This window comes from Acomys minous (genome assembly GCF_964271855.1).
Source record: "Acomys minous genome assembly, chromosome: 14".
Classification (NCBI taxonomy): domain Eukaryota; kingdom Metazoa; phylum Chordata; class Mammalia; order Rodentia; family Muridae; genus Acomys; species Acomys minous.
Genome location: NC_140496.1, coordinates 32,436,046 through 32,452,793, shown reverse-complemented (window position 1 = coordinate 32,452,793; position 16,748 = coordinate 32,436,046). Strand labels below are relative to the sequence as shown.

General features: G+C 46.8%; 1 protein-coding gene across 1 annotated transcript in view; it reads right to left on the bottom strand.

Moving 5' to 3' along the window:
• The window catches only part of BBS2 (Bardet-Biedl syndrome 2), a 34,802-nt gene that overhangs the window by 3,320 nt on the left and 14,734 nt on the right, over window positions 1-16,748 (bottom strand). Inside the window, exons 6-15 of the mRNA XM_084757464.1 lie at window positions 15,490-15,594; window positions 15,315-15,401; window positions 11,343-11,478; window positions 10,998-11,134; window positions 10,124-10,268; window positions 9,866-10,037; window positions 8,590-8,719; window positions 5,890-6,021; window positions 3,192-3,329; window positions 2,033-2,145 (exon numbers count right to left, since the gene is read on the bottom strand). Of these exons, the coding sequence (XP_084613590.1) occupies window positions 2,033-2,145; window positions 3,192-3,329; window positions 5,890-6,021; window positions 8,590-8,719; window positions 9,866-10,037; window positions 10,124-10,268; window positions 10,998-11,134; window positions 11,343-11,478; window positions 15,315-15,401; window positions 15,490-15,594 (1,295 nt within the window). The remainder of the gene's footprint in view (window positions 1-2,032; window positions 2,146-3,191; window positions 3,330-5,889; window positions 6,022-8,589; window positions 8,720-9,865; window positions 10,038-10,123; window positions 10,269-10,997; window positions 11,135-11,342; window positions 11,479-15,314; window positions 15,402-15,489; window positions 15,595-16,748) is intronic.

The window sequence follows — 16,748 nt, the reverse complement described above, 5'->3', positions numbered from 1 at the left end:
CTCTCTGGAAATTCTTAAATAGCATTTTATAAAATCAAGTGTTCATTAATACAGAAAACTATAATTATAGAAATGGATTGTAAAACAAAGCTACTATTTATAATGCAAAGGATAATACCAAGGCTCAAACTCAACATGGAAAAAAATGACTGCAAGAACAGGTTTTGTTGTTGTTTTGGTTTGTTTGGTTTTGTTTGGTTTTAAGGCAGGGTTTCTCTGCGTAGCCCTGGCCATCCTAGGACTCACTCTGTAGACCAGGCTGGCCAGAGCTGCCTGCCTCTGCCTCCTGAGTGCTGGAGTTAAAGGCATGAGCCACCACTGCCCTGCACAAAACAGTTTTTAAAGACAGGACAAAAACAAAAACCTTGAAGTGGCTGATATCCCAAACAAAGGAGCCTCAGAGGGTTCCTGAGAAATAAACGGGACTGGAGCAAATGCAACGCCATCCCGTCGTGTATTCTTGGATAACATAACAGCATTTTAATGTCACTTCTTCCAAAATTAGCAAATAACATGATGGCAATAAGACTAGCACTACTTTTTTCCAGAATTTGAGTCACCAAGATTGCAAAGAGTAAACAAGCACAAGTGGCTCAGAAGGATGAGTATGGCCAGGCCTATGACCCCAGCACAGAAGGTCTGAGGCAGGAGGACTGAGTTTGAGGCTGGCTTCACACACACACACACACACACACACACACACACACACACACACACACGAGGAGGGGGGAAGGAAATAAAATCAGAGCTGCCATTATGATCAAATAGCCTACTTCTGGGACTGAAATCAGGGTCTTTAAGAAGCTAAGCACTCCATGTGTACTGCAGCACTGCTCACAAGCTAACACACAAGGGAGGAAGCCCGTGGGCATATGAAAAGAGAAAGACAGCTTAGTAGGCGATGAACTATTCAGCCTTCAAAGGGGGAAGTTCTGAACCATGCTATGCTAAGGGAAATAAGCCAGGCCCAAAAGGCAAATACTACATGAGGCCACTTCTGGGAGGAACCTACAAAGCTGCCAAAATCGATAGATGCAACAACAGACGTGTCTTCAGGGGCCCGGGAGTTACTGACTGCTGAGGGCACAGAGGTCCTTGCACTCAGAGAAGCACCAAGAGAACCAGAATTCAATCTGCACTGGGTTTTCATTCTTGTCTTCTCAGAGTTCGCTTCTGTCTGGATACCTGCAGGGACTTCCTCAACTAAACAATGGATGCTTCACAAACCATACAGTTTTTGTCACTTTTCAAACTAAACAAATGGAAACGGTTGGTACACGCTGAGTCCTCTTCTGGTCTGTGCCGTGTGGTCCTTCATGCCATGGCCACTTATGACTCATTGCTCCACTGATGAGTCTCACACACCCGTTATGCTGTTGATGTGACTTTGGATTTCCATTTTGGGGTTTTGATATGGTTTAAGTGTGCCCTCCAGAGGGCCTCAGTGTGTTAATATTAAGAGGTAGGATCTTTTAAACAGTACAATACAAGGTCATTAGGTCAGTAAGGGTGCTGCCTTTAGAAGGGCTTAAGGTGTCTCACTGGAGCCTAGTCGGTTTTCTCAAGAGATCCGCAATAAAAGAAAAAGATGAGTCTGTCTGGCTTCCAGTGTTGCTATGCAATTTCTTGCTCTCAAGTGCACTCCTGCCATGGTGCCATCCACCACTGCATGATACAATCAGGAAGGCCCTCACCGGAACCTCCAAAAACTTAGCCACTTTTCCTTATATGCTATTCAGTCTTAGGCATTTTGTTGTAGCAGCGGGAAGCAGACAAATACAGGATCTTTTATAAACACTGCCTTTATGAGTATTACTGTGTAAATAGTAAAACGAGCACAAATTTTTCTAAGCCTTACACTAAAAGAAAATTGCTAGTCACAAAATACATTTTCAGCTTTACCAACAATGCCAACTTATTTCCCAAGGAAGTTGAATTCCCTCCGACTGTACCTAGCAGCATCTGAGAGTTCCCACTCCTTACTGCTCACCTGTCTGACTGTGCACTTATCCAAGCTACGGTAAGTACTCACATGTCCCTCATCAGACGCGCATCCTCAGCCCTGACCAGCAAACTCCGGATGACGTTAGAGTTATCAGCCATGTCAGCACTGAGCTTTTGATGTACTGAGTGATACTCATCCACCTGGAGGGGAAAACATGCAGAAACCACCACGGTTCATACGCTCCTGAGAGCCTGGAAGACTGGCAAGACACCGCCTGCCCTATCAGAGCCCCCTGCCCCCTCCCTGCTCAGCCATCCCATCTCAGGTGCTGCTGTATTTCATCTCCTTTTAACAAGTGGTCTGTGCTACCTCCAATGATGATACCCCAGGTTAGACCTTCCTGTGTCAGCATCAAGAGACCAAGCAACATACATGTTAAAGTTTTAGTGATTCACAGTGGTAATAGTGGGGTTTTGGTTTCTCTGAGGGTCTTTTCCTTGGGAGGGGTTCTGAGTTTTGAACCTAAGGCATCAAGTGCTCCACCATTAAGCTACAGCCCCTGCCCCAAGAGAGGCGTTTTACATCACAGCTGATCATGATCCTTATTTTTCAAGACCAGCAGATTAGATGGACAGAAAGTAATGCTGTGATGCATGCTTGAAAGAGCATCCTCAGGCTGGAGAGATGGCTGAGTGGTTAAGGGCACTGTCTGTTCTTCCAGAGGTCCTGAGTTCACTTCCCAGCAACTACATGGTGGCTCACAGCCATCTATAAAGTGATCTAATGCCACCTCATGGCATGCAGATGTACACAGAGATAGAGCACTCAGAGCCATAAAGCAAATAAACAAATCTCTCCTTTTGGGTCTAGAGAGATGGCTCAGAGGTTAAGAGCACTAGATGATCTTCCAGAAGTCCTGAGTTCAATTCCTAGCAACCACATGATGGCTCATAACCATCTATAATGAGATCTGATGCTCTCTTCTGGCCTGCTGGCTCATATGCAAACAGAATTATTATATAAAAATTTTTTTAAAAATTTTAAAAAGAGCACCCTCTAGATCCAGGGGAAAACATGGGATGACGTGGTAACTTCACGTTTATAGAAGTCCTTTAAGGAACTTACTCACCAATGCTCCAAGTTTCTACAAAATTCTTTAGGGCGTGACTGTCATACAGCATATATACAGGTATATCTTTACTCACTTTATAAGAGATATTTCCAGCTCTAACTACCACGGTCTCACCTTTACCAGCACTTTTCGTAATTCCTCAAAGTAGACAGGGAAATCTGCTTCTACTTGAAGGTCTTCAATAGCAAAAAAGGATGCCAATGACTGAATGATGTCACCAGCAAGATCAATGTCATCAGTATTGACGGTGATCTACTCAGGGAAAAATGGGCAAGGTTAGTATCCTCACAGGTGCATGAGAAACAGCACCCGGCTTTCTCCATGTCCACATAACTCCTGAGAATGTGTTTATGTGCAGCGATGAAGTCAGGCTGCTTTTAGGAAGTGATAATTCACAGTCATTACTGCTTGCAGGTGGCTAAAGGTCACTCCTCTATCGTAACCTAAATGCAACATTAGCCAAACAAAATGATTATGCCAGTGTCATTCAAACCTAACCTCCCAAGTAGTTGGACTATAGGTCACACCACTGCACCTTGACTCTGTAACCAGGAGAAAGAAAAACAGCAAACAGCCCACACAGGAAAACTGGGGGGGGGGGGGGGTGTCCTTGAGGGTAGACAGACAGTAAGCGAGTTCCCACATCTTTCTGTCTCATGATATAAAGATGCCTGCAGTGGGAATGGGAAGCTCGAAGCTTCCACAGTCAGAAGCTCAATCTCGAACTCCACCCACTGTCTGCCTCAACTTCCCCAGTGTGCTGCATGTTAAAGTGCACCTCAATTTGATGGTACTACCTTGGTCTGCTCTCTCAGTCAGGCTGCCCTAGTCATCTCTGCCAGATGTTGTGAAGTCCTTCTTAATGATGCTTGCTCTTTATTGGCTCCTGCGCTCTCTGTTGCCACTGAGTCTTTTATTTTTGTGCTTGCTATATACTTAATAAACTTGCTAATTCAAAATAAAAAAACATGGCTATAATGGCTATAGTAGATTCTCCAGGTCTTAGAGAACAGTGGTTCTCTCTCCCAACTGTCACGGGTATTTGTCTGTTTTGTTTTTTGAGACAAGGTACATAGCTGAGGCTTGAACTCACGAGATTTGCCTGCCTCTGCCTCCTGAGTGCTGAGCTCAAAGGTATGAGCTACCAGGGGGCTGAAGAGATGGCTCAGCGGTTAAGAGCACTGACTGTTCTTCCAGAGGTCCTGAGTTCAATTCCCAGCAACCACATGGTGCTCACAACCATCTATACCCTCTAAAGCCCTCTTCCAGCATGCAGGTGTACATGCAGATAGAGCACTCATATACATAAAGTAAATAAATAAAATCTTAGCCGGGCGTGGTGGCGCATGCCTTTAATCCCAGCACTCGGGAGGCAGAGGCGGGCGGATCACTGTGAGTTCGAGGCCAGCCTGGTCGACAAAGTGAGTCCAGGACAGCCAAGGCTACAGAGAGACCCTGTCTCGAAAAACCAAAATAAAATAAAATAAAATAAAAAAGGTATGAGCTACCACAGTTATTTTTGTCAACTTGACACAATCTAGAAACAACCATAAAGGACGTTTAATGGCCTGGATTGATGGTCCTGTGGGCATGCCTATAAGGGATTTTCTTAGTTGGGCTAACTGAGGTGGCAGGACAGCACCCTGAAATGTGAGCAGCACTGTTTCGTGGGTTGGGGCCTGCACTGAAGAAAGACATTAGAGCAAGCAGCAGTAGCCAGTTCTTCGTTTCTGCATCCTGACTGGGTGTAAGTTGAGGGTGTAAGTGTGCAACTGACCGAGTGTAAGTGTGGGCAGCTGACCGGGTGTGAGTGTGGGCAGCTGACCGGGTGTGAGTGTGGGCAGCTGACTGGGTGTGAGTGTGGGCAGCTGACTGGGTGTGAGTGTGGACAGCTGACTGGGTGTGAGTGTGGGCAGCTGACTGGGTGTGAGTGTGGGCAGCTGACTGGGTGTGAGTGTGGGCAGCTGACTGGGTGTGAGTGTGGGCAGCTGACTGGGTGTGAGTGTGGGCAGCTGACTGGGTGTGAGTGTGGACAGCTGACTGGGTGTGAGTGTGGGCAGCTGACTGGGTGTGAGTGTGGGCAGCTGACTGGGTGTGAGTGTGGGCAGCTGACTGGGTGTGAGTGTGGGCAGCTGACTGGGTGTGAGTGTGGGCAGCTGACTGGGTGTGAGTGTGGGCAGCTGACTGGGTGTGAGTGTGGGCAGCTGACTGGGTGTGAGTGTGGGCAGCTGACTGGGTGTGAGTGTGGGCAGCTGACTGGGTGTGAGTGTGGGCAGCTGACTGGGTGTGAGTGTGGGCAGCTGACTGGGTGTGAGTGTGGGCAGCTGACTGGGTGTGAGTGTGGGCAGCTGACTGGGTGTGAGTGTGGGCAGCTGACTGGGTGTGAGTGTGGGCAGCTGACTGGGTGTGAGTGTGGGCAGCTGACTGGGTGTGAGTGTGGGCAGCTGACTGGGTGTGAGTGTGGGCAGCTGTCTTAAGCTCCTGCCACGGCAGCTTCTCCACAATCACAGGCTCAGGCCTGGAGCTATGAACGACAATAAATCTTCTCTCCTCTATGTTGCTTTGCCAGGGTATGTTGTCATGGTAACAGCAAATAAAACTATGACACCAACTCTTTGCAAATTATATAAAGAAAGAATGAAAACCAAGCCCAAGGCAGAACACTGCTGTTCTAGTGCTCTAGAAGACCCGTGTCTGCAGTGACATTGACACACTAGGTTGGAAACCTTGCTTCTATGATCTTGAGTATAACTTTCACTTTGTAAGCAATGGTCAGACAGTAAAACTCCGCGCCCGTGGCATCATACATTACCTCGCCACTTGGCTTTATTTTTATGTAGAGCTGGCCACCATTGCGCAAGGATGTGAAACAGACTTGAAACGGTGCACTCTGAATGTTAGTGTCTTCTGGCAACAGGAAGTTCTGATTGAGCCACGTGGCCATCTTAAAAGTGAACAGAACGAAGAGTATTTCAGTTCTTAAAGTACAGCCATTGTGCTAGTTATGCTTCTTGGTTTAAAAAAAGAAAAGAAAGTAGACCTCACCCCCGCCACACACACAGGTCAATCACACTCTCCTTGCCCTCATCCCTGGCCTTCAACGGCTGCTCCACAGCAGCACAACTGTGCAGAGCTTCCGACCCAGGCACTACCTTACACGCGGCGCAGAGGACTAGGAGCTACTTCTTTTATCTAAGAGCTCTTCTGCAGGTGGACAGGACTGTCTGCGTGGGGGGCTGATCCACTCTCCTGTGTAATGTTGTTTATTAGGTGTACATGTATACACTCGGATGCACGTTACTTACACACAGTTTTGGTGTTACTACTTTACAGTGGTTTGCAATCCAGCTTCCAGCAAAGAATCAGCAATGAGGCTGCCTACAAAGGCCTGACTAAGTGAGCTGAGAATCTATATGATTAAAAATCTCCTCAAGAATTCTAAAGCCAGAGTCTGACCCTATTTTCTCTGCTCTGGGAGCAGTTCGCCTGCCATCCCTTACCCTGGAAATGCAGGCCTGTGCCAAGTTCTGCTTGACCAGCGAGTTTTGTCAAGAACCAACCACTATCTGCAGTTGTGTTGAGTCAGCAGTCAGAGACACTGACTGATTAAAAGCCCCTGGCTCAGCAGTTCCCACATCTCCTGAACTGACTCGTCCCTAGCTGAGCTTCCATGCCAGCACCATTTCCAGGGACACCAGCACATCAGCCAAGTCCATTGGGGCTGGGCTGCCAGAGCTGGGGCGGCTGGCTCTGGGGCTGGGATAGGCCAGCAACCCTTCTCTGAAGCCACAGCTGTGTGATTCTGGGCTTTGCCCTCTCAGAAGTCATGCAGCTCTTTTGCCTAATGGTGGCCTTCTCGTCTTCTTCACAATGTGAAGCAGCTGTCTCCACCTCCAGCCCCCTAAAATTCTTTCCCATGTCTCCTGCACTCTGCAGGTTCCTCCTCCTGCACTTCCCCAGGGAGTATGGGTTTGACAGGAAGATGACAAGCAGGTACTGTATTAGGAAAAAGAAAGAAGAGCTCTGAAGCTCGACCAAAGCTACAGCCCACTGCCACAGACACTAAGCTTCGTAAAACATTTAACACCAGTCATGGAGTTTCCTGCGCTCCTTATAAAGAGGCAATACCACCCTCCCAGTACAGATAAGGAAACTGAAATCATTCAAAATTACTAAAAATTTAATTAAGGAAGCATTTGAGCTAAAAAAACAAACAAAGAAACCCGAAAATGTCCTAATCCCCAAATCCTACCTCTTCCATCTTTCCCCCTTTGAGGCTAGTCAGGAACTCCTGGGCTCCAGTGACCTCTCCGCCCACATCTCGCAGATGTACACTGCCACCCTAAGCATCTCACAGATGTACACTGTTACCCTAAGCATCTCACAGATGTACACTGCCACCCTAAGCATCTCACAGATGTACACTGCCACCCTAAGCATCTCACAGATGTACACTGCCACCCTAAGCATCTCACAGATGTACACTGCCACCCTAAGCATCTCACAGATGTACACTGTTACCCTAAGCATCTCACAGATGTACACTGCCACCCTAAGCATCTCACAGATGTACACTGCCACCCTAAGCATCTCACAGATGTACACTGCCACCCTAAGCATCTCCATTTGACTCTCTTGAAACACTAAGTCAAGACAACTACACTAACGCCATAACAAAAGACAAGGGGGAATCAAGAATAGTAAAAAGTCAGTTGTAACAAAGGATTTCTTAGGAAAGTGTGTGTGTGTGTGTGTGTGTGTGTGTGTGTGTGTGTGTGTGTGTTTCAAAGTCCTGAAAAGAAAATTTTCAGCAAATTTTGAGTTCTGTTTTATTTTGGTTTTTGACATAGGGTCTCACTATGTAGCCCAGGCTGGCCTGGAATTTATGATGTAACCCAGGCTGTTCTGAAACTCATGACCCTCTTTCCTATGAAGGACAGGAACTGCAAACAAGCCTACGGCGCCACACCTAAAGCCAAGTATGTTTCATTGTAAGTTACTAGTTAGAGCTGGCAAGATATCTCAGTCAGGAAACCCGGCAGCCTGATGGCACAGGTTTGATTCCTAGAACTCAAGGAAGGAGAGAACCAACTGCCAAATGTTGTGTTCTGACCCTTACACACACACACACACACACACACACACACACACACACACACACACACACTTAATAATAATAAAGTGAAGCTTAAAAGTTTCTTCTTCTTCCTCCTCTTCTTTGGTTTTTCAAGACAGGGTCTCTCAGTGTAGCCTTGGCTGTCCTGGACTCACACTGTAGACCAGGCTGGCCTTAAACTCACAGGGATCCACCTGCCTCTGCCTCCTGAGTGCTGGGATTAAAGGCCTACGCCACCACCACCCAGCTTAGCTTAAAAGTTTCTAAGCAAACTGCACACTACATAGTTCATAATGTTTACTGCTACCAGCATGGCACTGGTATTTCTTCTACAAAGTAACGTCTAAAGGATTCTCAAGTGCAGATACGAACTGAAAGAAAGAGCGCACTACTCACCCTCTGCGCCCGCTCTGCAATGATCAGGTTCACGTAGCTGACTGGCTCCCTAGCTGCATCTGGGCTTGTCAGGGCATACATGGTGAATCGGGGGAGTTGTTTTGTCATCTCAAATACATGAAACTGGGTGCTGCGGCCACCAATGAACACAAGAGACGTGTTAGGTGTAGTGTCAGTCTGCACTCCAACCCTCTGCTCCTTTAAGACAGGTTTCATGTAGCCCAGACTGGCCTTGAACTCTGGGCCCTCTTGCCTCTGCCTCCCAAGAGTACATACACCACCGTGCCTGGCTTAGTACAATGCTATTTCATAGTGAGGGTCCAGAAAGCAAACTCACTAATGGGTCACCACCATGGATATCTAAGGGTCACACTGAAGAAAGACCAGGAAAAACTTGAGGGTTAAAGTTCTGTAGCAAAGAATGGGGATTGAGATTTAGAAATGATATAAATTGTCCACATTTACACACAGCCATGCACAGGGCTTTACAATGCCCTGAAAGAATATAAGGTGGCTTTGGTTTTTATTGATTGACAGGTTTTGTTGTTTTAATGGAACAAGGTCTCACTATGTTGCTCAGTGTGGCCTTGAGCTCTCCTGGAGTCCAGGCTGGCCTGGACCTTCTGATCCTCCTGCTTCAGCCTGAGTGGTAGGATCCCAGGCCTGCACCATCTTGCCTGGCATAAAGAGGCCTGTGTCTTCAACAACAAGTGCTTTCTCACTAGCATCGTGACTGCACCTCATAGAAATACTTTCCACCACTTAGAGTGTCAGTGGACAAACTCTATTTAAATAATTACCAAGTTGCTGGGCATGGTGACACATGCGTTTAATCCCAGCACTTGGGAGGCTGAGGCAGGTGAATCGCTGCGAGTTCAAGGCCAGCCTGGTCTACAAAGTGAGTCCAGGACAGCCAAGGCTACACAGAGAGACCCTGTCTTGAAAAAAAAAATTACCAAGTTGTTCTTCTGCGATGCTGCTGAGGCTTAGGTCCAGGGCTAAGCCTGAGTCCTACCACCCAGAAGCTCTGCATTTGTTAATGTTTTGTGTCTCTGATGTCATCTAATTAAAGACTGAAAATAAGCATCTTAAAATCACACAGCTCGTTTTTTCTTTGAAAAGAATTCAAATTAGAGAAATAAAGAGGCATGGGGAAACCCTGGCTGTGGAGCAGATCCTTCAGTGGCTTCTCGGGTCTGACAGAGGGCAACTGTACTAGCAAACCAACCCACTTTCCCTTGTCTCTGTAGAAAAGCCCTGAGACGGAAGGGGTCACCTGCTTCTGTAACCCACGAAGATTTTCAAGTGCAGATCCACAGGAACATCTTTGGGAGGTGTAATCGGGATACGGATGGAGCTGGAAAGGTTGTGAATGTTGGGGTGAACCACATGGCTTTCACCCACAAAAATTCCCTCTGCAAAAATTAGTACTGCTCGGATAATGGTATCTGTCAGAAGAGGAAAAGCGAGATTTTAGGAACTACTCCAAGACAGCATGGGCACCTACCAGTACCAACTGAATGTCGTTTCTTACCATTGGAAGTGGAAATGCATAATTCCGCATGGGCATCTTGTACATCACTGCCCAGGCTGACTGAGAGGGCAGTGTGCAGCTTGGTGTTGGCTGGGATTATGCCTTTCTGCCCATCCGCCTCACTCAGGGGACTGTTCAGTTCTGCCTGTAAGATATCCCCGAACTTCAGCTTAGTCGGTCAGTGAACTGAAGTCCAAGTTAAACAGTGGCTATTTGGCCTCATGGACCCTCCCTTACTAATCTGAGTCTTGCAATCCCCTGAATCCCACTCGCCCTGTTTGTATCTGGCTATGTGGGCAAGACCCACCCTTTGTCCCCCTCTGTGGTCCACTGCCCCTCATCATGCCCTTTACAAATGTATGTGTCTATCTGTCTGTCTGTCTGTCTGTCTCTCTTTCTCATCTTGTGCCTCTCCTTTGAAAACATTTTATATTCATTTCTAATCAGGTGAGCAGGTGTGGATGCGATGCCTGGTGAGAGCAGATAGGGTAGAGAGTCTCCCAAAGTCACAGGTGGCTGTGGGCCACCCAATGTGGGTGCTAGGACCCAAAGGTGCTTCTCTGCAAGAGCAGTATACACTCTCAGCTGCTAAGCCATCTCTCCAGCCCTTCTTTCCCCTTTTCCTGAGACGAGGTCTGGCTGTGTAATCCAGGCTAGAACTCAGGAGCCTCCTCTTGGCCTCTGAGCACTGGGATTACACTGTTTGCCACCAAGTCCAGCTTTTCAGCCAGAAGGCTGAGGCACTCTGCACTTCCGCAGGTCGTCAGGAGGGCCCAGCCCATGGCCGCACTGACCTCAGCGCTCTCCTGCCCTTGCAGAGCGCCCTGGCTAGTCCCAACGCGTTCCACTCTACGCCCCCCGCAGTAGAGCCCACCTTGGTGTTCTCATAATTGCGGAGCTCCAGCAACAGATTCTGCTTTTTCTGACTCAGTTCTCGTATCAGGTCCTGCTCCACACTTGTGTCCAGGAGGCTGCCCTTCATCTCCGCGGTGCCTGGCAGGTAGCCTCGGACTGAACAGAGGACAGGACCCTAAGCATAGCCACGTCTACTTTAGCCCACCAGTGACCTGCCCAGAACAACCGAAACTATGTTCTCATCTTCTAGACTTAGGTGAATTTGTTAGAAAAGCTTTAAAAAAAAAAAATACTGCAGAGTTGGCATTTTAACCCAATCAAATTGACATTTTGACTTTTCAAGGATTGTTCTTAGCCCGATTACTTTCGCCATCCACTGAGCAGCAGATTAACTGAACATGGCCATCCATCCGGTAGTCTCCCTCCACCACAGCAGCAACAGCAGAAGAGAAGTTGTCTTTAAATATGACCTCCCCAGTCCGGTCACTTCGAGCATCAACCTAAAAATGAAACAAAAGCATAAAAGTCATGTGTGCTGCAGTTTAAAAACAAACAGCAACAAAAAAAATTTAAGATAACTAGCTTTAAAAGTTACTTAGTCCAAAGCCAGGTGTAATGGTTCACGATTTAATCCCGGCACTCTGGAGGCAGGAGGATCTCTTTGAAATTGAGGCTACCTTGGTCTACAAAAAGAGTTCCATGACAGCAAAAGGATATAGAGACCCTGTCTCAAAAGAATAAAAAAAAGTTACTTAGACTAGCCAGGCATGACACACACCTGTGGTCCTTGGAGGATTGGTGCACAGTCATCCTCAGCTACATACTATGTTTGCAGCCAGCTTGGACTATATAAGGCTCTGTCTGTCTCTGCTGTCTGTCTGTCTGTCTGTCTGTCTTTGTCTCTCTCTCTCATACACACACACACACACACACACACACACACACACACACACACACGCACACACACACACATATGCAAGCGCACGCAGTTTGTTTTCAAGAATACACCAGGGCGGGCCTATGGCTTCTCTTAGAGATGTCTACAGCTGCTGGAGCCAGAGGGATTTAAATGTCCTCAAAGTAGATGTCCTTCCCCGTCGTTCAATGCAAGCCACCTTCCCCACAGTGTCCCCTGTGAAGAACTGGGTCTGCTGAGAGGCGGGTCATAAAGCACACACAGCATGGGACAAAAGGAATGGGCTTCAAAACCCATCTGCCTGGCCCAGATTCCACCTTGCCACAAGCCCCTTCTGAGGTCTTAGGCAAGTGAGCAGAAACAGTTTCATACGGAGATCAACAACAAGAGTGAAAACAGTGCCCACACCTCTCAGGACGTACAGAGCCCTGAAAGTGCTAACACAGTAAAGTGGTTTAAGCATCCATAGAAGTAGACAAGAAACATCAAGCCTACATGTTGAGTGTATGTCTAACTCCGGCAATCAAGACACTGAGGCAGGAGATCTGCCCTGAGTTCAAGGCCAGCTAAGGCTACACAGTGAGTTTAAGGAAAGCTTCAGCTCTATGTAAGACTCTATCTCAAAACAAAAGAAGGTTTGCATATAATTTACTGCTTTATGGACTGGCAAGATGTCTCAGTAGGAGGTACCAAGTCTAATGACCTGAGTTGGAGCCCCAGGACCATGGTGGAAGGAGTGAACTGATTCCTTCCATCTGTCCTCTGATCCCCACACATGTACCATGGCACACTTGCTGCCCCCATAAATACACATATATAATTTCTTTTAAGCAGTATGATTTATACACATATAAAATATATTTATACCTAACATTTAATCAATATCAAATTGGCCCAATGTTATACCATACAGTAAGTAACCTTTCATTTCTTTTTTTTTTTTTTTTTTTTTTTTTTTGCCCCTGAGACAGGGTTTCTCTGTGTAGCCTTGGCTGTCCTGGACTCGATTTGTAGATCAGGCTGGCCTCGATCTCACAGCAATCCACCTGCCTCTGCCTCCCCAGTGCTGGGATTAAAGGCATGCATTACCACACCCACGTAACCTTTTCTTCCTTCCTTCTTTCTTTCTTTCTTTCTTTCTTTTTTTGTCACAGTCTCACTGTGTCCCTGGCTGTACTAGCACTGTCCAAGTAGACCAGGCTGGCCTTGAACTCACAGAGATCTTCCTGCCTCTGCCTTCTAGTGCTGGCATTAAGTTGTGTGCCACCATGTCCAGCAACTATCCAACCTTTTCTACTAGCCTCACTCTCTCCTCATTAAAAACTACTTGGCCGTCTTAGGGCTCTTCCAATAAACATGTGGCCGATCGCTTGCAAAGACATCTCAAGAACAGTACTGAGGGCTTTTCCCTTGAAATGACTGGGGCAGGCAAAGGCCCACATGCTAATCAAAGGCCACTACAGAAACTCTGGCCAGGTGGGCAATGCTAGTCACTATTTTTATCTTTTCAGAAATATCCTTCTGGGTAAAACTTTACAACCCAAATACAAAACTCCCAGTGTGCCTCTTCTCTGAAGCACAGCCCACTCAACACACTGCGTATGGCAACATCACATGCACCCTGGGATTATCGCTACCAGAGCCTACACAGATGCGGGCTTTACCGGAGCTCTCAAACACTAACCCGGCCCTGTGACTCAGACAGGGCTCAACCTGCTTCTTCCCAGAGACGCACGTAAGCACCTCCACACTGCACGTCCACAATGCTTGGCAAACAAGACTGCCTCTTTGTTAACAAAGCAGCCTGCACATTTATTTCTGGAACACTCTACACTTTGGCTTATCCAATAAAGAAGGAGTAGGCGGCCTCCACCTTAGTAACAGACTTTAAGCTAGCAGCATTCACGCACAGCCGGATCGTCCATTTTCCCTCTTTGCTATTTCTGCTAAGTACTGATAACTGTAAAGCGTCCTTAACTTCTCTAAGCTCTTGAAGAGTTTAGGTAATAAAAACACTCAGTTTGAAAGCCTTTGCTATAGAACTGTAGGTCCAGTTTTCCAAAGGCATCTTTTCTCCTTGGCTCTGTTGAGAGTCTCATTCTGCAGCCCAGGCTGGCCTTGAATTCAATGTCCGCCATCATCTACCTCTAAAGTTCAGTTAGTATAAGCGGACCCCACCATGCCTGGGTCTTGGCAGTAACTCCAAATTCTTGACCCAGCCACAGCAATTTCTATTCTCCAAGAATGTGGTCTGCTAGGACCTGAATGTTTACTTCTCCCTGAGATCTGTACACTGTAACCCTACCCACACGGTGACAGTATAGTGCCATTGGAAGTGTGAGATTAGTGAACATATAAGATGCCCCCAAACCCCAGTGTGAGGATGCCCACCTAGAGCTCTCACAGCTGAGAGGTGGTTTTGAAGGCAGGGTGGGCTGTACTGTTTGGGCAACATAACAGTACCATATCTCAAAACAGAAAAATGAACAGTATTTTCAAAAACATCCCCTACCTGGGAGATGTCTCAGCCCCTCCTGCTGTGTGAGGTCACAGCGAGAAGATGGCTACCTACAAGGACGCACCATCCCCAGACACAAAATCCACTACACCCTGAGGTTAGAGCCCCCAACCCCAAAACAATGGGATTAAATTCCCACTGCTTATCAGTACCCAGGCTATGTTATTTGTCACCACAGCCTAATGAACAAATAATCAGTGTATGAGCTTTGAAAAGTCTTAATAAGTAACGATGACACATTCTTCCTTTACAACGTTCAACACCCATGCCAAGGGCAAAACTGAGCTGACAAGTAAGAGCCAACCTAACTTTTTAACATGTGTTTTTTAAATGACCTCAAAGGAAGGCAGAGGCGCTGGCCAAAGGTAAAGAAGAGCCCAGAAGAAAAGGCAGGATTAGCTGGTCTCCTGAGCAGTCCAACACTAACAGAGCAAGAAGTTAGTACAAACAGTATCCGTGGAGACCTGGAAGCTGCCTGACTATCCTGACTTGCCAAAACACAGAAATCTTGATTTGAAGTTTAAAGAGTAAAGAAAGCAAAGGGATTTTACTTTGAAGTTACAGGTGGGGAATTGATACCCTAACAAGATCCTTCCTGTTAATTCTACAAAAGAGCTGTTCATATAGCTCACTATTAGATTATTAATTTTGCTTACTGGCCTACACCTACAATCAATCTGATGGATGGCTTGCCATGCCTTTAAAGAAGAGACTGAGAAAAACCCTCTCTCCAGATTTTCTCCTAAGTATGGTTTACAAGGCTAAAAGGACACATCTGCCTTATAGCAGGAAGAAATAACATGGCAAGACTGGCCCGGGTTTATATCTAAGTAGTGCAGCCAATACCATAAACAATGTTCCTTTGAGTTATATGGACTCACCCTGAGGGAACTTAAGCTTACCTTTCCGTTAGACCACCCAGTTATCAGTTCACACACTCCATCAGAATTAATGTCAAAAGCATGAATGCTCATGGCATGGTTTTTGGACTGAAAAAGAATTCCAATAATTAGTAAAGGAGTCTCTCAGTGTCAGAAGCACCATCTCCCAGAACAGGGGAGGCTGAACTGTACTAACTTTAATTCTCCAGTATCGGGCTGTTTTGTCATAAACTCCAATTGTGCCGTTGGAAAGGGCATAACCAAACCGACTGCCATACATGGGACACAGAGCGGTGACTATCTGCAAAACAGCACAGGAGAAAGTGATTCAGCATGGCTCAACTTTAACTTCACATGTCACCTTGTAAAAACCACATGGCCGTACTGAAGACCTTGGTCCTCCAGGCAAGACATGGCCATCGTTATCTTGAAATCAGAACAGCTGTGCGTGCTCACCGCAGACCTTCACGAGACAGGGCCATTAACACTCACTCACGGAAGCCGCGCTAGGGCTCACAAGGTCACAAGGAGCACAGGGCCTCCCCTCTCCTCAAGTTTATGGAGCTAACAGTTGCTGAGGGGAAGGGAGACTTCTTTAGTGATATATGAGGCCTCAGTTAAACTCATGGGTTCACCCAGTCAGATTTAAGTGGAATGGTTTCTGTCCCTGCCTTCTCAATCTGGGGTAAATTGAGATCGACTCCTCAGAAATCATCTGTATCCAAAATGGCTGTTTGTGAGCCCCAGTCCCCAACCACTTTGTAGGCTTTTCAAGAGGATCACAAAAGGGCTAAGGCACGAAAAAGGCTCCAAGTTCCAGGCCAGTCAGGGAGGAAGGGCCATAAAATGAAATACTCTGTCTTTTTTTTTTTTAAAGATGTATTTATTTATTATTTATACAGTGTTCTGCCTGCATGTGAGCTTGCACACCACAAGAGGGCACCAGATCTCAGTATAGGTGGTTGTGAGCCACCAAGTGGTTGCTGGGAATTGAACTCAGGACCTTATGGAAGAGCAGACAGGGCTCTTAACCACTGAGCCATCTCTCCAGCCCAAAATGAAATACTCTAAAGGGAGATCCATCACCACTCGAGAGGGTAACACATCAGCTGACCTCCATGAACATGGCATCTGCCTCAAAAAGCTCCACAAAAACATTAGGCCCCAGATCTCCCTGCTTCACTTGGCTAAAGGCGGCTTGAACTGCGCCTCACAGCTGAGTGCTTCCCTCCAAGAAAACCAGCACCAAGAGGAAGCCAGCTCAGCGGGACTCACACCCACCACTGCGCAAACAAGTCCTGAAGGAGAGAAACCTATTCTTTAGGATCCCAAGTGTGGGATCGAACGGTCTAGTATGAGAACAGGTGATGTTAATTCACTAGACTAGCAACCACCTCGTGCAGGAGCTTAATTACTACAAGATGAAAAAGATCCCGTGAGCCGGGCAGTGGCGCA